Below are 23,700 nucleotides of genomic sequence, written 5' to 3' on the forward strand. Positions count from 1 at the left end.
CAAATAACTACCACACAAATAACTTGTGGAAGGAAATAAGTCAGTTGCCATTAGAACATCTGTTTCTATGGACATCTACTTCTGCATTTTGTTAACCCTATGTGTTTTATAGTAACTAATTGAATAAACAAGTTTTTCCTTCAGCTTTGGAAGTTTGAGGGTCTTCTACAGTAACAGTTTGAGAGGAAACAATGTCTTTTCCTTATTATACTTAAACATATATATACATATAGATATGTATATATCTATATGTATATATATAAAAGAATACCTTCCTCATGAATCAAACTTTAATTATTTGTAATGAGGCAATACTGAATCTGAAGAAAAGCACTACCAGCAAATTGCTCAGTATTATATCAATTTATGTCTGAAATTTTCATGTTTCCTTTTTAATCAAAAAGGTAAAGGATTAAGAGTACATAATTCATTTAACACTTACCAGAAGTGCTTGATAAAAATAATCAGCTAGCTGTGAAACAGATAGAGATGTTCTGAAATATGTAGTCCTTTTTTAAAAAAGTATTCCCTATTAATTCATCGCTGCCCTAAAGCAATTTCATTTGAAAGAATTAGAAGTGTTAAAGTGATCCAAAGATGCATCATGGATGGATACATAAGCTACACAAAAAAAGAAAAGCCATCTCTCAAAAAACCTATTGGTTCTTGGATAAAAGAATGTCTCTAATGATTATTGAGTTACTTAGAAGTTCTAATACACTCTCTGTTAGTATATGCCAACCTAGTTGACTATGATTAATGTAATTCCCTTCTTATGTAAACTCTTTAAAAGGGAGGAAGGTAGTGTGGAAAGAGCCAAGGGTTTGCAGACCAATCGCTTCATTTCTTACTTCCTATGTAACATAAGGTAAACAATCAATCCCCTTGCAACTGTTTCTTTATAAATAAAATGGGGATTAATAATTACATTATATTGTTGAGATACTTATAACATCTTATTTAATAAGTCCTTAACATGGTATCTGGCATGTAGTAGGTACTCCTTTGATCTGCTTATCCTTTCCAGAGATCTTCGGAGTCTATCTTCATAAAAATTAGCATGTTTAAGACTATACTTAAAGCAGTTATACCTAAGGTCACCATTGTTCTTATTTATGCACATAAAATAAAAGTTATATAAATCTATGTTCATTTCATTGACACTATTCTCTCTTTATTTTTTATGCACTTTACATATCATTTTTTATTTGCCAAAACTTTAAATTCACGTACCCTTCCTTTTATTACATTTCTTTTAGCAGAACCTCAGCTTTGGACGTATTCTACCATATATCTGCCTTGTCTGTATTTATCTGAGCAACAATGCACTACTAGAGACAGTTGCTAAGCAAAATAGATCAATATCATAAATTCATGATCACCATCTTCAAATTGATCTTTAAGACTCCTCAGGATTCTTAGGTTTCTTTGGTAGTTTACTCTAACTCTCCTTGATGTTTTGAATCTTGACTACTTTTCTCAAATTTAGACCCATGTCACTTTCAGCAGGTGACCATGCTTCCAAACTTAACAGAGAAAACTCATGCCATAAAACAAAAAATGAAACCCCAGAAGACATAAAACCCAGTTGACAAAGGCTGCTCTATAACCTCTCCATACACCTTCTTATCCACATCCTGGTTTCAATAAATATCTATATGCCAGTCAATTAAAATTTTATGTGTAGCTTAGGCTTCTCCCCTGAATTCTAGACACAAGGTGATACTCAAAATCTCCACTAGGATGTTTTAAAGATAGCTCAAACGAAACAGATCAAAGGTGAATAGTAAATATGATCTTTCCTCAAACTCTTATATTTTTCCAGTCTTCTCTGTATCTTAGAAATTGGCTTCAAATTTCTCGAGGATGCAAGTCCCCTGGAAATGAGGTCCTTGTATTTCTTTTTGTTATCACATTCTTAGTGCCTATAATGCTGCCTAATACATAGGTTGAGATAAAAATTTTTAATAGAATGGATAAATGAATCTAGAGGCTCCAGCCAAAAATGATATATTTGCAAAGTATAACACTTTCTGATTCAAGAAAATGTGAAAGATTATTGTCTTCAAGAATTTAGAGGAAGAGTCTTCAGAACTGTTATGAGTAACATGTTAGAGCAGCATAAGAAAATTACAAAGAAACAGATTTCAGAAAAAGAAAAAAGCAAAGACTTTTCAAACAATCAGAGTTCTCTGAACATAGTAAGAAATACCTAAGGGAGGTACTGCTAACGAATCTTGCTAACGAGAACTGAAGAGCTATATATTTCTGGCTGCATACCTTACATGACACTCTTCTCTGTGCCAAGAAAACAAAAAAGTATATAATATGACTCATTTCTTTAGAAAATAGACAATCTAGTTAGGTAAAGCTAAGAAATGAGGAAAAATTGATGCCAAAAGGATGCTGCATGATTTCAGATTTCCTACTAAATTAGGGAAATTTATATCAGTTTTTGTTTTATATGCTAAATATACAGACGGTGCAAAAAAATATATACACGTTTTAAGAAAGGAAAAAACTATTAAAATTGTAATACTCAACATATACCGATAACGAAAGATAAATACAAGTCACGTTTGACTTCTGCAATTACAAGAGCTGCTCAAAGTGGTTACCATCAGCGTCCAGACACTTCTAATTATGGCGAACTACTGCTTGAGCAATTTTGACCAAAGTGTTCACTTGCATACATTTTTTTGGAACCCCCGGTATATGTCAAATTATGCTTGCATGTCAAATTCTGATATATAATTTTAGGGTAACCTAATGTAAGTATATAAATTAAGATGATGTTGAACAAAAAAGACTGTTTCTAAAAGGATGCTTTTAATGAATTAAAGGCAGTCTCTTAACCAACGGAATGTAATATTATTGAAAAATAAAGAAATTTCTTACCATTAAAACAGTCTTAGAGGAATCACCAGGATATCTGAGACTGAATACTCCCAAAGCCACCAAAAGGAAAAAGAAAGTAAAGGTGGCAAGATTTCGAATATCTAGAAATGACTCTATAAGTGGTATTGTTCCCATGGTCCAATCACAGCAGAGCTCTGAAGGATTTAATAGGAGCCAAGCATTCACAGGAAGGAGGTAGTTAAAAGTTAGCTGTCTTGTAGGAGTTGGGCTTACAGCAGCTGGGTTATCAAACCTGCATAAAGAATGAAAAAAAGTTGTTCAAACTAAAAATTTCCTAAACATAAAATTAATACATAACATATATAAAATACTGAACAATAATAAAAGCTGTATTTTCGATGTAATCTCATTAAACAGAAGACAAAAATATTTTTAATGACTACCTCAGATTCTTGCCCAAGTTCAAATTGTCTCATCTTTATGAAATGTCTAGTTGAGAAGAGTGATATTTATAAAGAACTGATTGAAGGGCATGCAGGTTATCCATTTCTAGTTTGTTATTAGAATAATTCATACATGTATACTATAATAATATTGACACTGCAGATGTACTTTCATCAAATTACCACCTTCTTAACAAAAGTAGTAAGTTTTATAAGATTCATTGTTGTATGTGTTATATGAATGCTTCTGAGAACACTAACCAATGTTTTTCTAATATAAAGTTTTTTCAGTACTAAAGGCTCATAAAAATGATGCTTCTTAGAAAGAATTACTGTTTTTCTCTTGTCACAGACACAGAAGTTTTACCACATACCATGTTTCCCTGAAGATAAGACCTAACCAGACCATCAGCTCTAATACGTCTTTTGGAGAAAAAATTAATATAAGATCCGGTCTCATTTTAATATAAGACTGGGTATAATATAATATAACATAAAATAATATAGTATGATATAATACCGGGTCTTGTATTAATTTTTGCTCCAAAAGACACATTAGAGCTGGTGGTCCGGCTAGGTCTTATTTTTGGGGAAACACGGTAAGAGCTTTCCCTCTTTGCTTAGACTTCTAGGAAGTTAAAAACCAAATTTCCAGGAAAGTACTAACTCTATGGGCCTATGTAACAGTTTATTTGTGTTCTACTTTTCCTCCTAGTATGTATTAAAATAAGCTTGTATCCTGGTTTATATTTCAAATGACTAACCAGATTTTCATTTCTTTAGGCTATGTTCTAGATTTTATTGGCAATATTAATATACAGTCCTTTAAAAACCCAATTTCTGATTTTAAGATGAATAAGTCAATGAAAAACCAACCTTTACCACTCATTTGATTTGCTCTTCTTAAAAGTATCAAATGGTTGAGAAAAATTACTATTTGACAAATAATATTTAAAATTTTCATATTTGAGTATCTACATATATGGAAAATAATAAATCTTGAGAATCAGGGCTTGAATTCTCAAAATAATCAACAGAACTGAATACAAAGCTACCTTTTTTCCTGTAGCTAAAACTTACTATTCAGAATTCATTTTTATGATTAACAGTTTATTTAGGATAGCTAATTTAATAACTGAACTGTAGAGAAAGACTATATATCAAAGTATGTCAAATCATACTATAATCAACTTCACAAGGTAATGAAATAGAATAAAATTTATATATACACACACAAATATATACTTATATATACCGTGTTTCCGCGAAAACAAGACCTAGCCGATCATCAGCTCTAATGTATCTTCTGGAGAAAAAAATTAATGTAAGACCCGGGTATTGTATTTGTGGTATTGGTATCGGTATTGGTATCGGTATCGTATTGTATTGTATTGTATTATAAGACCCGGTCTTATAATATTTTAAAATAAGACTGAGTCTTATATTAATTTTTGCTCCAAAAGACGCATTAAAACTGATGGTCCTGCTAGGTGTTATTTTCGGAGAAACAGTAACACACTCTATATACCCATCCACAAACACACAAACAAAGTAAATACATTTACACCTATTAACCATACTTTCATATTGTAAAATTGAAGATGGGATATCAAATTCTCTAAAAGGAATGACAAACAGAATAAAAACACTGAAACTAAAGGGTGAAGAAAGAAATATAGAGTATATATGTACAATTCAATCTATTTCCCATACTTTAATACTTAAATGAGTTGTTCAGTTTACCATGGCTAGACTTGAAGGTAAATATTTATGAAGTTAAAATGTAATGATTCTTTAAAGAAAAAAATACTATTGAAAATGATAATTATATGAAAAATATCACGAAGATAGTGCTGGACACAGAACTATCTGAATAAAATTTATCTAACCAGGCTAGCAATGCATTATCATAGATAGCAACATGAATGCATTTTGGCTTTTTGGTAAAAAAAAGTTTTTGCTTGTAATGTCAGTTACTGAAAACTGAATAGAGAACGAGTATAAACTTCATTTAAAATTTTAGCCCAATAAGGTGAAATAGAAAAAATGCTAAATGGTAGAGCAAGAAAAAGCAGATTGTTAAAATTCAGGGTAAGTTTTGCTTCTAGCCTTAAACAACTAAAAAACTGGACAAGATATATAAAACATTGTTTTTTTTTTAAACACACTGAGCATCAAACAAAGGACATTTCTACAGTTATACCTGACGGAAGACAAACAAATGAGGGGAGCCCGACCTGGAGAGTTTAGTCTTTGGAGCTGTCAGGCAGAACCTGGCAGAGCCCACTAGTACCCCTGAGTTGAGAAGATGAAGCTGGGAAACCGAGGAGCCCAGGGGGCTGGAGTGAGGACGCAGAATATCAGCCAGAGGACAGCTGCTGAGAAAGAAAACTCAGGAGAGCTATAAGGTCTCTCTTCAGTTTTTAGCACTGATGAGAACTGACCGGCATAATGATGTGAGGAAATACTCAAGGGTCAGTGTGGTGGGGTTGAATCATGTCTCCCCCAAATTAATGTCTACCCAGCACCTTAGAATGTGATGTTATTTAGAAACAGGGTCTTTGCCATTACATTAGGTTGAGTGAAGATGAGGTTATACTGGATTGGGGGGGGGGGGCCTCAATCCAATGACAGGCGTTCTTATACAGAGAGGAGAGAATAAAGACAAACACACGGAGAACAGGGCCAGGTAAAGATAAAGCTGAGTGGATGATGTAGCAACTTGTCAAAGAATGCCAAAGATTGCCAGCAAACACCAGAAGCTTGGAAAAAGACACAGAACAGAGTCTTCCTCAGAGCCGTCAGAAGGAATCAACTGTGCCCTACACCTTGATTTTGGACTTCTGACCTCCAATGCTGTGAGAATAAATTTCTGTTGCTTTAACCTACCCTGTTTCTGGTAATTCGTTATAGCAGTCCTAGGAAAACTTATATGATTAGGGAAGTACCTCCCAAAAAGATTAGATAAAAATTCCCAAGTATCACACACAGCTAGGAATAGTTCCTCAGCAGCCAGGGTGCAAATCCTCATAATTCACAGTCCATCGGAAAGTCAAAAGGGTCTTGTGTCAGTAGGGGAGACAAATTAGCCCTAACATAAATGCTGCCGTGATCTCATAAAACAGCTTAAGAGCAAGGCTAGAGGATGAGACATTTTGTAAATAAATGCATCCCAGAACAAATGGCACTGGTTTAAAAATTACCAGACATGTGAAGTATAAAAATACAATCCAGAAAGAGAAAAATTATTCAATCAAAACTGACCAAGAAATGACAGATGACAAAATTAGTAGACAAGGACTTTAAAGCACTAGAACATGCAGAGACATTAAACAAGTAAAAATGCCTCAAACAGAACTTCTAGAGATGAAACTGAGATGAAAAATAACCGTAAGAAATTAAGGGCCGATTAGACATTGCAGAAGAAAAATAAGTGAACTTGAAGACACAGGGAAAAAAACAAAACACAATCCAAAATGAAATCCAAGGGAAAATAGTTTTGGGGGTGGGGAGAATGAACAGAGTATCAGTGAAACAACTTCAAGAAGCCTAATATACACGTAATTGGAGTCCCACAAGAAGGAGAGAGGACAGAAAAAAACTTCAAGAATAGCTAAAAAATTTCCAAAGGATATATAAAGTAGTAAAACCTACAGATTCTAAACACCTCAATTAACCCAAACACAAGAAACATGAAGATAAAAGAAATAGCGACTGAAAGTTTGTACCTTTGGACTACCTTCACCCAAACTTCCAGTTTTAAGATGAGTGAGTCCTGGGGATGTAACGTATAGCATGGTGACTATAGTTAACCACATAGTATTGTGTATTTGACAGCTGCTAAGAGAGTAGATCTTAACAGTTTTTATCACAAGAAAAAAAAAATGTAATTAATGTGTGGCGATATTAACTAAGCTTATGGTAATCATTTCTCTGTCTATACATCAAATCATTATGTTGTACACCTAAAACTAATACCACGTTACATGTCAATTATGTCTGAAAAAATAAAGAGGAGAGAAACAATGATAAAGAAAAAATATTAAAAGCTTCACAGAAAAGACACACTACCTGCAGAAGCATAAAGATAAGGATGACAGAAGCTTTCCCATGGAAAACAATGTAAAACAAAAAATAGAAGAGTAATATTTTTAGAGTACCGAAAGAAAACCAGCCAATGTAGAATTCTACACTCAGGGATAATACTGTTCAAAAACAAAGGCAAAATAAAGATATTTTTAGATATAAATGCTAAAAGAATTGATCACCAGCAGACCTACATGTCAAGAAATGTTAAAGTCCTTCAGTCACAAAGAAAATGGTACCAAATGAAGATCTTGATCTAATAAAGAACTGAAGAACACGAGAAATGGTAGCTGTATGCGTTAATATAAATAACTTTAAAAAATTATTTAAATCTCTTCCAAAGTTAATTGTTTAAAGCAGAAAATAACAACAACAATGTATTGTGGCATTTATAATTTATACTCAAGGAATATGTATGCAAAAAGCACAAAAGCAATTTATATGTTTATATAAGAATTTATTAATTATATATATGCTTATACTATAGACGCTGACATTTATACTACATATACTTACAATTATAGTATCCTTTGAAAATAAACTGTGATACAGGACATATACAAAAAACCACAAAGCAATCACTAAAAAATCACAGCAAAGACTTATCTCTAATAAGTCAACAAGGAGATAATAATGGGATGATAATAAAATACTCAATCCAAAAGAAGGCACAGAGAAAAAAGAAAACAAAGTAATGGGGCGATGAAAACAATTAGCAAGATGGTAGATTTACATCAAACAATATCAGTAATCACATTAAATGTAAATAGCCGAAACACCCCACTTAAGACAGATTATCTGCCTAAACAGAAAAAGAAGACCCAACTACCGTATATGCAGCCTACAAGGAATCCACTTTAAATATAAAGATATAGATGGATAACAAGTAAAAGCATGGAAAAAGATAAACCTTGTAACACTAACAAAAGACAGCTTGAGTAGCTATATTAATATAAGACAATGTAAATTTCTGAGTAAAGACTATTACATGGGGTAAAGAAGCTCATTTAATAATGATAAAGGGAAAAAATGATAAAGGGATCAATTCATCAAATGGAAATTACAGTTCAAAATGTTTATGTGCTTGACAATAGTTTTAAAACATCTGAAGCAAAACTGATTCAACTGCAGGAGAAACAGACAAATCTACAGTTATAGTCAGAGATTTCAATATCCTCTCAATAATTAATAGAACAAGAAGACAAAAGTCACTAAGGCTATAGAAGATTTAACACTTAACCAATTTGAGGGTCATTATTTTCTTGATTGTGGTAGTTTCATGAGTGTACACATACCTCAAAATTTATTAATTTGTATATTTTAAACATATGCAGGTTTTTAAAAAATCTTAATTATGACTCAAGTCTCTTTAAAAAACCTCAATGTAAATCAAACACTTTCTGAAATATTTACAGTCACTTAAAATCCAAGGTTAATTTAAAAAGGATGGAAAACAACAACAACAAAACAAAACAAAACAATTTCATACCTGGTGAATACTGGAAGCTGGGACTGAATAATCTGGACTCTAATCACGACAAGTAATAGTGTACTGAACATCAAAACAATGAGTTTTATTAGTGTCTGTAGCATAGAAAAGGGAATACCACCCTTTCCACGGATAAACTGTCTAGCAGTAGTGTATAATAATGGCAAAGTATACTGGAAAAGAAAAAAAAAGTTTTCAATAAATAAACATATACTACAATGTTTTCAATAATGGAGTATTTTGTAAATGAAAGATTAGATAGAAATTGACTGTAATTATAAAATCAATATGGAACAATTTGCGGAACTGATAATGAATAAAACTGAACCCGACAATCTTGTCCAATAATTATATTGTACAATATTACTGTGTACTTTTCCAAATTGACCAACAATTTCATTATTGAAATTTAAAAAGCAGTGTTTAAAAAGCTGGAGGTGTTATCAAATGTTAAGTAATTTTCACTGGCTATGAGGAAAAGAATGCTTGTATTTTGCAAATTTTCAGTATCATTGTTGATAGACTGATTTACATAATGATGCATTTAGAAAATAAGTTTATTATAGCAAATACGATTCAACAGGAAACAAGATAGTAACCAGAAAATTTATATTTCTCCTTACCCCCTGGGCAATAAATACTTCATACACACAGCAAATTCCCACAACTGTTATTCCTTGTTCTTTACACAGCGTTGCAATAGCCACTAAAAACACTGTCAATGCAATTGGAGTCCACACTGTAATTTGAGAACAGAAAAATATAAAACTACACAAAACAATTTGATATCACAAAAGGATATTTTAAGTTAGGCAACCATCACACATTGCTGAAAAACTTTACTTGTGATTCTATATTCCTATTTGCATTATTTCCCACTAACTTATACTTTATATTTTAAAATGCATTTAAATTTTGTAAATTTCGCTTTATATATTCAAAACAAAATATCAGGATGTGTAATTTGAACTAAAAATTTTTTCGTAGAGATGAAAATTATCTAACCAAATACTAACTTTTAAAACAAAGGTAGGGTGGCCAATTTGGAGAAGAGAAACTTATAAGCTTGAGTGTCAGGATTAATGAACTATCAATTTGAAATAAAAATAAATACCTAAAATTATCACACAGATATCAATAGTCTTCATTTATTAAAAACTTGAAACTGAAAACTACTGGGCAAAGTAGAGTACTACTCTTATTTTAGAAAGACTACAAAGTCTGAAACAAGTTAATAAAAAGCATTTAAATTAACATTACTCTTTTAAAAATTTCACAATATTTACAAGTTCTATTTAAATGAAAAACCTACTTCATCAACTTTAAGTAAATGTCCATTACTTAGTAGTAACTGATTAAAGAACAATGAATTGTGAGAGTAATTCCGGATCTACTACTAATCTTACTTGCTTTGTGACTTTGGGCAACTGTTCTGAACATCAGTTTTCTTATTGGAAAATATGACCTCTATTTTTTTTTCCAGTTTTTAAAAAAATGCTAGTATGATTGTGTGACCTCAGTTTTTATTCATTAAGAACATTAATCAAAACAAAAACTCAAATAACTGACTTAAAATCCAGGAGTAAATAAGAACACAAGTCATAACTCTAATATATTTTCTTTTGACATTGGGCTTAATATAGAAACTCATCTATGTTTAAAATTGTTTGTAATTTTAAAGTACTCTACAACCTAAAATTACTGGGGAAAAAAAAAAAACCCAACAAAAACAAACAAACAACTAAACAAATCCCCAAACACTGTTGGGGATAGTAAGTATAAATGTTAAGATCAACCAAATATAGGTTAAGGCCGTTATATGAAGCCCCTTTCATGCCCACTGTGCCCACATGCTTAAAAATCATTTTTATTGCTTGAAACTTGTTTTCTGACAACGCCAGGCATCATTAGGACTAATGAGCTAATATAACAAAGCATCTTCCAGGGTAGGCCAATGCTAGGGACTCAATAAATAGCTATGATCAACACATAATAAAAATTATATTCTAATAGGCTTTTGTTTTATTATTAGTTTCAGGTGTACAAAACAACACGGTGATCAGACATTTACAACTCTCACTAAGTGATAACCCCAACAAATCTACTAGCCCTCTGACACTGTACATAGCCATTACAATACCATTGACTGTATTCCCTATGCTGTACTTTACATCCTGTGACTATTTTTTAAAATTACAGTTGACATTCAATATTATTTTATATTAGCTTCAGGTGTATAGCATAGTGGTTAGATGTTTATATAATTTATAAAGTGATCCTCCCGATAACACACTAATAGGCTTTTAACTTTGCCTAAACAATATAAATCACAACCTTCATAGGTGTTATTTATTTACAGAAAGACAACTGAAGAATTGGTACTTGTATCATTTATAAGTGCAGTGGACGGAACCAAGAATAACCCTAAAACTCCTATGTTCTATGGTAATTTTTTAAAAAATTGTATCATATAAAATGTTAGTCATGATAAAATATAAACTATATGCAAAATTTTTAGTACTGACAGTGTTGCATACTTTCATATGTCCATACATGCTAAAGTAGTACAATATATAAATACAAACTCCAAGTGTGGTATATGTTTAATAAGAAGCACTAAAAGGTAATTAAATTACATGATCAAGTTTTATAGCTATAGAAGTAAAATTAAACCCCCCTCCAACACACACACACACACACACACGCACACCTATGGAATTATCTGGTCCTTTTGATTTGGTATGTGACAAAAACGCTAGACATTTACCTATGGAATTATCTGGTCCTTTTGATTTGGTATATGACAGAAATGCAGCTAGAAAAAATATAGATGACAAAAGTTCTGCTCTTCCCACAACACCTGTTACCTAGAAAGGAAAAGGAGGAAGTCATATAAATGAGGAGCATTTTGAAAATTTAACTATAATAGCACCAGCACTATAATTAGAAACTAAATTGTCGTAACTTTTCACATGTACAATTCTTTCTTAGACATTCTTTGGGTGCCCTCATGTGGTGAATTTGTATATCTTCTATAAAAATAAATTTATCAGTGACTCAAGTTCTTTTATTACTAGTACTATTTTAAAATAATTACAGAGGCACAGGAAGTTGCAAAAGTAGTGGGGAGAGGTCTCGTGTACCTTTTACCCAGTTCCCCCAATGGTAACGTCTTACATAAATATAATACAATATTTAGAATAGTTCTTAAATAATAAAAAAGCTAAGTACTTCTTATATATTCTTAGAATACAAGTTCTAAGCATACAAAAGTATAAATTCAGTAAGTTATATTTAATAATAATTCTTATATATTCTTAGAATACAAGTTCTAAGCATACAAAAGTATAAATTCAGTAAGTTATATTTAATAATAAACCTGCAAACTAAAGTTTTAAAAAACAATAAATGTTAACAAGTCCTTTTAAATTCTAAAAATTTAAACATAAGACACCAACCCTCTCCCTTTAGAGTATTTTGAACTCACTGCAAAATTTAAAACAATGTATCATTTTTGTAAATGCATGGAAAAATGCCTGTTCAGCTAGACAACGAAAGGTTCAAGATAGTAGGAGAGACACACAACCCTCTCCAAAACACAGACACACACACACACACACACACACACACACACACAGTTTAAACATAATCTTTTGCTTTCAACCAAAACAAAACTATTGAACAGAGTGCTTTTTGCTCTGTTGCGAGGCAGTTTTGGAGTTTCAAGGTTAACAAGAAAAATAAAGTCACAGTTTGAGTAGGTCCTGGTAGGTACTAGGGGCTGATGGACACATTGGCACTAGCAGAGGTAGCTCACAGTTTTGAAATGATGGCAGTAGACAGTATGAAAATACTGAGTGTCATCATTTGTTAGGGTGGCTATTCATGTTTCTATATATTTTGACATATTTTCATCCCCTAGTTAAATTTGCCTTATTGACTATTTTCTGTCCTTTGAAACACAAACAATGCCAAATTGATAAATATTTTAAATCTTACTTATAAAACAATTAACAAAGAACAGAACTGTATTCATTTATATGTTATATTACTAAAGTTGAGTGATTCTATCTTATGTTCTTGAATAATAACTGTTTATGTTTCAAAAACTTGGAAATTTTAAAATTTTATGTAGTAGGAAGCTAGACTCTGTACACCAGGGAGTTAAGACTTATTATAGTGATACACACAATGTGATATATAGATGATGTATTACAGAATTGTACACTTGAAACCTATGTAATATTTATTACTAACCATTGTCACCCCATTAACTTTAATTAAAAAAAATAAGGTCTTCAAATACTTGGATTAAAGTTATGGTTAAATATTTTTCTTAAAAATATATATCATTATAATCACTGTGTAGGCTTTATTAAAAAACATAATGAAATAAACATTAATTAACAATTTTACTTACTGCTTCTGTGTGTATTGGGTGCACTGCAAAAAGTAAAGAAGCAATCACACTACTCCTGTTGTCCAGAAAAAGTTTGCAGACTTTAAGAAATATCACAGTGACCACAGCATGAAAAATCATATTTAAGAGATGATATGACATTGGTTTCAGTTCACTAAACAGATAATTTAGGCGAAATGTCAGTACTGTTAATGGACGGTAAGATTTGTGGCTTCTCTCCTAAAGGAAAAAAACAATTACTGATTACTGAAGTATCTTGGGCCTTCAGGACATATAAACTAATCATTGCATTTATTATTGAAAGTATCTACATTTGGTTGAGAAATAACAACAAAATAACGAAATGCCTCAAGAATAACACAGACATAAAAGATAGTTTTATAATCTGTGTTTCTTATTTCCTTAGTCCAAAAATAAGGCAACTTCCTCTCAGATATATAGTGGTGGGAGAAGTTAACAGTAGAGTAAGAACATGTGACTGTTAATTCCTTTTCAATGCACAGACTAAAAAAAAAAATAAAAATAAAAAAGTGGGACAATAGTGGCACTGCTGAAGTACAAGTACAGGATTCTTTCCAAAGCCTGCTTCCCAATCTACTACCTATAGAAGCATTTATATAACTGCTGGCTAGATCTTCCAAAGGAAATATAAGAATGGAATGCTTACCAGTAAAGTTTATATAATAATGACTCAAAAAGGTACCGTCAAGTTGTGTTATGAAAAACACCTCCATAATGTATATACCTGAATATATTAAACCAAACAAAAATCCCCAAATACTACACAGAGAGTAATACTAATACAAGAGCAAAAATTTTCTTAGACGAAGAGAACATACACCTGTGTTGTGGTAGTCTCTGCTGACAATAAAATTTTATGTAAGTACTGAATTTCTTAATAAACTATTAATAGAAGTTACATTTAACCAGAATTATTTTTACTCAAAGACAAAAATCAAACAAGATTTAAGAAACACACAGGTGAAAAATACATATTAAACCTTCTTTAAGATCTATATTGGCACAAAAATCCTTACAAACTTTTGGGCTGTTACTCGATGACATCAACCATTAGGTCCTTGAGGCTAATTCCAGGCTTGTCAAGAGACCTTATGACACCTAAATATGACAGAATAATTTTTCCCTAGTGGCACATTTCCCTACAGGGGAGAACATGCCCATCAGAAAATACAAGGAAGCAAGACTTCACTATACACTATAAACCGTTACTGTAATTTGTTCATCCATTCCATCTGAGCTTAGTACTTCTTAGTGTGTCTGCTTATAGGCGCTCTGAACAAAATCAAATTTTCATCTTCAAAGCTGAGAAAATCACAAAACATAGCAAAGATATCACGATAGGGTAACTTTCATGAGTCCTTTAACCTGGCCAGCTAAACCTTTAGGTCAAAATCTCAGTGCCATGACTGAGATCACAAGACACCACAAATGAGGAAATGGACACATTTCTAAGCGTCTCTGGGATAAAAGGTAGGAGTCGAGGGGAAATTAATTGTCTAGAAAACAATGTATAAGAGGACCACATTTCCCCCTGGTTATCAAAAGATTTATTATTTTAAAAGCTAGAACTGTGTGAGAACAGAAGGTTAGAAGAAAATAATGTCTGCTTATTTAATAAGAAAAAATACTTATTATGTGCTTGGGACAAGGGTAATGAAAGATTCCATTACCATGCTTGAGAAGCTTCCAAATTTGGAGAATGCAGAAATGGGCCAGGAGTGACAACTGACAAACTATAACTATAAAATAATGTTATATATTATGTTTCAACAATGATGTGCCACGTGTAGACAGATTAATTCATTCATTTAGCCTCAAGGTATTATTCTTTCATAGATTAGGAAAGTGACGTACCATCTTAAAGTTGTATTCCTATCTATTTCACACAGCTATTATATAATAGAACTAAAATTAGAATCCAATCTATATGATCCCAAACTGACAAGGATTTAATCCCAGTTTAACACTGACCTTCAAAATAAAGTTACTGGCAAAGTAAAAATACCCCAATAAAAATGAACTAAACTTTTGGGTTCTCAGTATAAACCTAAAATAACTATTAGGTAAAAGATATGACACAAATTTAAAATTTTTAATAAATCACTTTTTTTATGCAGAAAAATTGACAATTTTACTTACTATTTTTACCCTTAAAGTCTAATTTATATTAAAGCTTTTATATAAATGTATTTTTAAGTGGTTAAATATATGACAAGTAGTCATCTCTTTTGCCTCATTCACAAGAGAGAGAAAAAGAAATAAAGTGGGTTAGCAAGAAATAAACTTGTATTACACCTATTGTTCTCCTACATTTGCTTTTCATACACAAAGGCTATTACTAAAAAGATTAAGTCAAGGTACACAACCAAGGAAAGAAACAAATAATGCTTTAAAGAAGATATTCACATCTTCAATTTCCTATTTAATTTATTACAAACATGTCTCATAAAATTTTGGGGGGGAAATCCATTAGTTGCTATGATGACAATGTTGATAAAGAAAGAGTAATAAACTACCAGGTTATTTTAAAATCTGAGATTCACGTAAGTAACACATAAATAATTACTTACTTACCTCAGACATAGGGGTTCCCCAGAAGTCATTCTGAAATAAAGCTTTTAAAGGTGTAGATGGATGCAGGTCTTTATTATCCAGTATTGCGGAAACATCATCAAAAACAAAACCACAAAACAGGCTGTTCCAATAGCAGGCAGTAACCACACCTACTATTAAAGTTATTTCCTTGAGGTTAATATCAGCCATCTTTCCCACAAGCACTTGTACACAAAATCTAGGGGGAGAAATCATGAAGTTAAAAATGAAATAAGCAACATTAAAAAAAAAAAAGTACAATTTTAATATGTTAATAAGTAAAACAAAAGTTGAATGTTAATTCTCCGAGAAAATGAATTCTTCAAAGCTCAGCTCAAATATCATCCACCTCTAAGAAGCATTAGCTGATTACTTCTCCATATTAAGACAGAATTGCTCCCTCATACCTCTACAATGCTTTATTGCCCCAGTTAATCTTTGGACCTATCTCTCTAGCTAATTAGATAGTGAACTCTTTATCAATTGTCACAGGTCAGGTAACCTGGGAAACAGACATATACATGATAACTCTAAAAATCGAGTAGGATATTCTCCAGGAGTAGCTAAATGAATCTTTTTGAGAAAACAAATATTTGAAAAGACATTGATCATGGGGTTTTGGAGAAACCTAGAGGAAGTTTATGCTTTTTATTTTTGAATCTAAAGATCAACTATTACCTATTCCAGGGGGCCAAACTTGTAGCCTGCAGCCTTGCTTAGTTTGATCAAAACTAGAACTGGAAAATAATATATTTGTGCTATTTTAAGCTATATTTGTGATAATTTGTTATAGCAGCGATAGGAAACTAATACATCGCTCGCAGGGCTAGATATGTGAGACCTAAATTATATCTGTGGGAGTTCTGTTGGAATCAGAGAAGAAGAATAGGGTAGAAAGAGTGGGCAAAGATTTAAAATTATATGTATAATTTTGTGGATAAAAAAGGGGGTATGTACAAGTTCCATGACCAAAAATAACCTTACAAGGTGACCTGATCATGAATTCCTAGCTGGGAATGTCACAGTGAGTGGTCATGCTCCAGGCCCTATATAAGGTTTCTCTCTTCTGTAAGCAAGCCCTATCCATTGCTTGTACATCTAAGTTAACACACCTTTGAAATGCCTCTTTTTCAGACTCCTCGGAGGTGTAACCATCCTCAAGGGAGCACATGACAGTGTTTTAATATTAAGTGAAAAAGGGGGTACCTACAAGTTTGGTGACCAAAAGTAACCTCACAGGGTGATCTGAGGTTACTTTGCTTTCTCTCACCTTCATGTAATCTTCCTTACATTCCCACCTTAATTACAAACGTATAAAAGAAATTGCAAAACTGTCATTGTCTGGAGCATTTGAGATCTTCCCGGCATGTCATCAGTTTGGTCAAGTAAATGCTTATAAAAATTCTCTACAGGTTTAGAAATTTCTTATGTCAATAATTTATATAGAGATATACAAGAGCCTATGGGAAAGTATTAAAATATCTTTAGAATTAGATAGGAATACCTTAGAATAAATTAGACTTTTTAAAGAAATGCAAAATCCAATTCAATAAATCAGGAAATTAGCTGTACCTTTTGAAGACATATAGTTTTCAATTAAAAGAAAAATTATGTAAGGACTTTGCTTAAATCCAGAAGTGATTTACCGTCTCTAAACAGTATAGACTACTTGTACACATTTATTACCACACAAAAAAATGTTGATGGTGTTTGTTTAAAGATTGGAGAATCTGAGCAGGAATTCATTTGTCTCAGCTCCTTCCCAAATAAGCTAAAATGACACTAAAGGTCTTATTTTTTTCTTTTTTTAAAGGGAAGGCTATAAATTTCACAAGAATGAAGATAATTGGAAAGGAGATGATAGCAAATTTTGGAAGCTGGAAAGGCAAAAGGATTAGTAAGTGACTCAATAGAGCTCAGAAAAGTGAATCTTAAGCTAAAGGGGATAAAGCTGCCAAGTTTTCTGCACCTCTGCCAGCATTAATCTCAAAAACTGGTACCAAGGATCTTAAGAAACAGAGCTAGGAGCAGGTGGATTTACTAAAGTTTAGACCACTTTCTTACTGGATAAAGCCAAATAACGTCCCCTCCTCTGCCAAGGCAGAAGACTCGAGACTTTCTCTCTGGAGTAGGTGAAAAAGTGTTCAATACAGGGCACACAAGTGAGAACAAAGGTAGCATACTGAAAAGCTGAAAATGATGGTTAAGTAGAAGTCTGTTTATATATTTTGAGACCCTCCCGCTCTTTTCTACCAACTGGGCATAAATCTTGTAAAATATTACAACACTGTAAACAAAGAGAGGATTCTAAAAGCTTCCAGAAAGAAATAAAGCAGGTTCCACACAAAGATAAGGAATCCAAACAATTCATTTTTTTCATCAACAACACTGCTTTCAGGGTAAACAAACAAATGAACAAACAAACAAAAACAGAAAACAAAAAGGGAGTAGTGTTTCAAACTAATAGAAGAGGTACTCCAATTGACAATACCTGATGTGTTTAACTACACTTAAATCCTGTGTGTGTGTGTGTGTGTGTGTGTGTGTGTGTGTGTGTGTAATTCAGAAAAACAAAACAACTCAGGACATCCACCACTGGGTAGATCAAAATCAGGTCTTGTAGAGAGATGTGCTGGAAACCTCCTCCCCATAATAATCTCAGGTCCCTGACCAGGTAACATCTGGGAAGACAAAATTGCTGTTGGGTGAAATGTTTTCACCATAGGAAAGTTTAAAATTAATAGAGGAAAAGAAGTAAATTAAACCTGTAACATTTATACTTTGAAATTATATTTGGGAATGACATGTATTTGATTTTTAGAGTACTTATAATGTTTAAGAATGTTTGCCACACACCTAGACTCTATATATATTAGCTTTTAAAAGTATCATTTAAAATACAATATTATATGTATAAAACACATACTCGTAATATTAAATTACTGACCATGCAATTTCTGGATTTAGGACTTTTAGTTAAAAAGTGAAAGTTTACAAATAGTATGGGGATTTTTATAACAACTTGGGAGTTGCTATAGTGTTAAAGTTTAATTTACTGGCTTTATAAAAGTGGTTTAAGTTTTGAGAAAGTTTTGCTTGTTAAGTCAGGCAAGTGAAGCCTTTGAATAAAAACGATTAGAATTCTACATGCAGTTTTAAATTAAGTCTATTTAATCAAGTTTTAAATGTAGCTGATTAATAAGGAAGGGCATTTAGTTCTTTCAATTGGAGTTACTTGCAATTTTTTTTTAAAGTGACATGTTAACTTATAAACATAATATTTTTAGGTTGAATTTAAAGGCTTAAAGAACACAAGGTTATAAAAATGTTACTTTAAGAAACTTGGACAGAGCCCATGATTTCTAAATACAGTTAGGTGATAAAAAGTTCTGCAGTCACTTTAAGTTGTAAAACAGTTTCAGTAATTGAAATGCTCAACTCTAACATAATAATCAAAACTCTACATTTGATTCCACTTTGGTATTGTCCTCTGCCCCAGGCTTGGGCTCACTGTAAATGAGAAGACCTTTGTCATGGAATGGGGATGTGGTTTAGTCTTCTCTTTATTTACTTAGAGATTGTACTTCACATTATTGTTAAACATAGTTTTTGAATTAACTACAGTTAGACCAGAATGGAGAGAGAAAAAAAAATCAAGAGCTTCCTTAACTACTGTACTCATCAATGAGACTCTCATAGATGCTTGAGGGTTCTTTAGGGACAAAACCCCACATCACTGGGGACTGTCACCTGAAGTTCCTTTTATCTCTATTTCATCTTCCTTCATTAGAAGGAAGAGCTCTACTGCCTCCTTGCAAATGGGTGACATCCAGCTTTTCTTTGCTGTTGTCCATTTGCACCTACCACACCTACCTCAAACCTCTACTCACACAGGTGTCTTTTTTGGGCAGAACATCCGATGACTCCCCAAATGGGCTCATGAGCGTGCACTAGCACCACCTCTCTCCTTTTTTCTCGTTATTAAATTCTGTTGGTTAATCTTTTCAAATTCTATTATCTTGGCCCTTTATAAACTTGGTATGGATGAGGGGTTTAAGAAATACCAAGTGGGTTGATTATTGAGATGCTAATCTTTATTGAGTGGATGGTATTGTAAAATGTTTATTATTCATGATGACTACTATTATGGTAAGTGTTATGTGTCACCTTGTCTAGGCTACGGTAGTAATACTACCGTGTTTCTCTGAAAATAAGACCTAACCGGAAAATAAGTCCTAGCATGATTTTTCAGGATAACATCCCCTGAATATAAGCCATAATGCGTCTTTTGGAGCAAAAATTAATATAAGACCTGGTCTTATTTTCGGGGAAACACAGTACTATTCAAACTCTAGCTTAGGAGTTGCTATGAATGTATTTTGCAGATGCAGTTAACATCTACCATCAGATGACTTCAAGTAACGGAGATTATATTCCAAAATGCAAGTGGACCTCACCTAATCAGTTGAATCACCTTAAGAGCAAAACTGAAGTCACTCTGAGAAAAGAACTCTACCTCAAGATTGCAGCATCAGGTCCTCCTGGAGAGTTTCTAGCCTGCCAGCATGCCTACTCTACGGATTTTGGACTCATCAGACCCCTATACTGTAACTCCATTGTCTGAAAGAAGTGGTTTTATTTGACATATTTACCGTGTTTCCCTGAAAATAAGACCTAGCCGGACCATCAGCTCTAATGCATCTTTTGGAGCAAAAATTAATATAAGACTCGAACCTATTTTAATATAAGACCTGGTCTTATATAATATAATATTATATTAGACCCAGTATAATATAAGACCAGGTCTTATATTAATTTTTGCTCCAAAAGACGCATTAGAGCTGATTGTCTGGCTAGGTCTTATTTTCGGGGAAACACGGTACATATTTCTTCTGCCTGTTGTGCCTGGGGTCACTCATGTGCGTAGAGTTAACCTGCCTGATTAAAGCTGGATATCTAAAGGGGCGGGGGTCTCAGCTTAGAGAGCTGGTCTCTGCTACTTGTGGTCATATCCTTTACTAGGTTAGCCTGAACTTTAAATGGTGATCTCAGGAGAACAGGAGGGCAAGTCTTAATGCACAGCTCTTTTCAAGTCTCTGCTTAACTGAAATTTTTTTTTTTTTTTTTTACTATCAACCAAGGAAGTAAATCTAGAATCAATGTGAGAGAAGTTATAAAAGGGCCAAGATAATAGAATTTTTAAAAAATTCTCCAAGAGACCATATTATGAGAAAGGGTGAGCTAGTTCTCATGCATGTCGTAAGCTCAGTTGTGGAGTCATCTTAGGCTCTGACCAAAAGAGCTACCTGTGGTAGAGGGTGGAGGAAAGGGAGGGTGCTACATAAGGGCAGAGATAGAGGGAGGCATGATTCACTGGATGCCATTATTGCAAAAACGTAACACATCACTGTTAAATGTTAATTGTGGGATTGCTAAAGACTGGATGTTTGTGCTCCCTCCTACAATTCAGGTTAAATCCTAATGCTCAGTGTGATAGTATGTGGAGGTGGAACCTTTGAGAGGTGATTACATCATCAGGGTGGAGCCCTCATGAGTGGGATTAGTGCCCTTAGAAAAGTGACCCCTTGCCCCTTCTGCCATGTGAAGACACAGTGAAAACACACCCTCTATGAACCAGGAAGTGGGTCCTAATCAGGTACTGAATCTGCTGATCCCTTTGATCTTGGACTTACCAGCCTCCAGAACTGTGAGAAATAAATTCCTATTGTTTATAAACCACCTAATCTAAGGTATTCTGTTAATAGCAGCATGAACAGACTAAGGCAGGGAATTTCAAGTTCTTCTCCTCGGCACGTAAGCATATTCACTGATGCATATGGTCTGAGTAGATGGGATGACTAACTTACGTTTGCTTACAAAAATGAGATGTCACTACATATGTGCAAAAAATCCAGCAGCAGATGAAGACCACAATTATGGGGGAAAAAACCTGTAGGAAAATTTTATAAAATCTAGGAATATTTAGCCTGAAAAGGAAAGTCCTCTCCATTTAATAATTTCATGATTTTATCTTTTTGAATAAGAATAATTTACTACATACTATTACTATTTTATAACTCATAAAACCTTGGCCTGCAAAGTCTGCATTCACACTGATTCTTACTAATCTTTCCAGTCTCCTGAAGTTGAGAGAAGACAAGTGTCTGCTTGTTGCACAATTATTCCTCTCCATGAGAACAAGGCCAAACAAAACACTTAATATACACAGTGGATACTAAATTTCTGTGGCCTTGCATTTTTCTTTCTTTCTCTCTCTCTCTCTCTCTCTCTCTCTCTTTCTTTCTTAGACACGAGAAAAGCAAGCTCATTTTTTTGATAAGGCAGCAAAAAGGCAATGGAACTAACATCTAAGGAACATAGGTTGGTTGGTAGAGAACAGAGGTAGCAATTATAAAAAGCAAGTCTTTCTTGTGTAGTGATTTTGGTCAGATAAAACTGCTCATAAAACCAAAAGAAAGAAGGCAAGTCCAGGCAAGTGTTCCTGTAATAAGGCCATTTATAAAATGTCACATAAATCCCTTCTCTTGGTGAAAACTGACTGATGCAGAAAATCTGATGAAAAATAATGGTGAATTTAGGTGATTTTCCTCAAAATTATACAGAGTTGACTGAATTAGAACTTCAGTTAAATTTTTTTAATTCAGTTAGGTACAAACATACTAAAATGCATTAGGACCTAGACCATAGCTAACTCATTTCTGCTGTATCCCCAGTATTTAGCAGTGTGTACAAGCTCAAAAATATTTTTAGAATGAGTAAAATAATGACATTTAAGCAACATTTTGCATTTTGTCAGGACTATAATTGAGATCTGGGTTGCAATCTTAGCTTCATTAATTATTAGGAAATTACTTAGCTTCTTTGAACCTGTTTTTACACTTGAAAAATGAGAAAGGACAGTCTCATTTTAATAAATTATGTTGGGAAAACTGGACAGCCACATACAGAAGAATGAAACGAGACTCCTGTCTTAACCCACTCATTAGACCAGGTACCTTGAGATGTTGGGAATATAAATGGGAATAAGAGGGTGAGGGAAGTAGAGGGTAGAAAAGACCACCACAAACAAAACAAAAATAGCTGATGAATAAATAGAAAATAACAGTTACAATAAATTAAGAAAAATAAGGTGCTGTGGTAGAAATAACATTTCTACTATGAAAATATACAGTTGAAACATAGTATATGACATAGTATGTGCTCAACAAACACTAGATTTCATTCCTATCTCCCCTGCTAACTTATGAATTAAAAACACTGAACATGAAAAATATTTAATTCAACTTCTTGAGTAAACAAAGTTGCATAATTAGAATATGAAAATATTTCATATAAATAGCAAGATCGATGTACAAGCACTTACTTGACAGTATTGTTTCCCAGCATGCATGAGGAGGGACTATAGCACTTACAAACGTCCTCCAGCCATAAAGATCTGTGTTCAATCACACTATTTAAGTTTGAACAGAGTACTTAACCTCTCCAAGCCTCTGTTTCTTAACTTAGTTGGAAAATGATGACAATACGGGGTCAGACAATTAAGTTCGCGAACTCATCCTAGAAAAAGTGCTACATACCTCATTGCTGAATATCACTGTGGTCACCTTTGAAGTCCTCCCCAAGGGGAGGACTTCAAAGCAATTTTGGAACTCTTTTTCTGGAAAGGCCATCAGAGCTGTCATTGTACATATTACCCTTGATGTCCTGAATGTCATCAAAATGTCTTCCTTCCAATATTTCCTTTATCTTCAGGTAAAGAAGTCATTGGG

At 33.1% G+C, this 23,700-nt stretch overlaps 1 protein-coding gene across 2 annotated transcripts in view; it reads right to left on the reverse strand.

Annotated features, from left to right (window-relative positions):
* Window positions 1-23,700, reverse strand: part of TMTC3 (transmembrane O-mannosyltransferase targeting cadherins 3) — a 46,137-nt gene that overhangs the window by 19,217 nt on the left and 3,220 nt on the right. Inside the window, exons 2-7 of one of the 2 annotated variants that reach the window (XM_074325305.1) lie at window positions 15,893-16,109; window positions 13,298-13,516; window positions 11,645-11,744; window positions 9,501-9,616; window positions 8,878-9,050; window positions 2,899-3,151 (exon numbers count right to left, since the gene is read on the reverse strand). In XM_074325305.1, the coding sequence (XP_074181406.1) occupies window positions 2,899-3,151; window positions 8,878-9,050; window positions 9,501-9,616; window positions 11,645-11,744; window positions 13,298-13,516; window positions 15,893-16,081 (1,050 nt within the window). In that variant the 5' untranslated portion in view covers window positions 16,082-16,109. Of the gene's footprint in view, window positions 1-2,898; window positions 3,152-8,877; window positions 9,051-9,500; window positions 9,617-11,587; window positions 11,621-11,644; window positions 11,745-13,297; window positions 13,517-15,892; window positions 16,110-23,700 lie in introns of those variants that run through there. The other variant, XM_074325306.1, reaches the window with a different exon arrangement.

This window comes from Rhinolophus sinicus, linkage group LG02 (genome assembly GCF_036562045.2).
Source record: "Rhinolophus sinicus isolate RSC01 linkage group LG02, ASM3656204v1, whole genome shotgun sequence".
Classification (NCBI taxonomy): domain Eukaryota; kingdom Metazoa; phylum Chordata; class Mammalia; order Chiroptera; family Rhinolophidae; genus Rhinolophus; species Rhinolophus sinicus.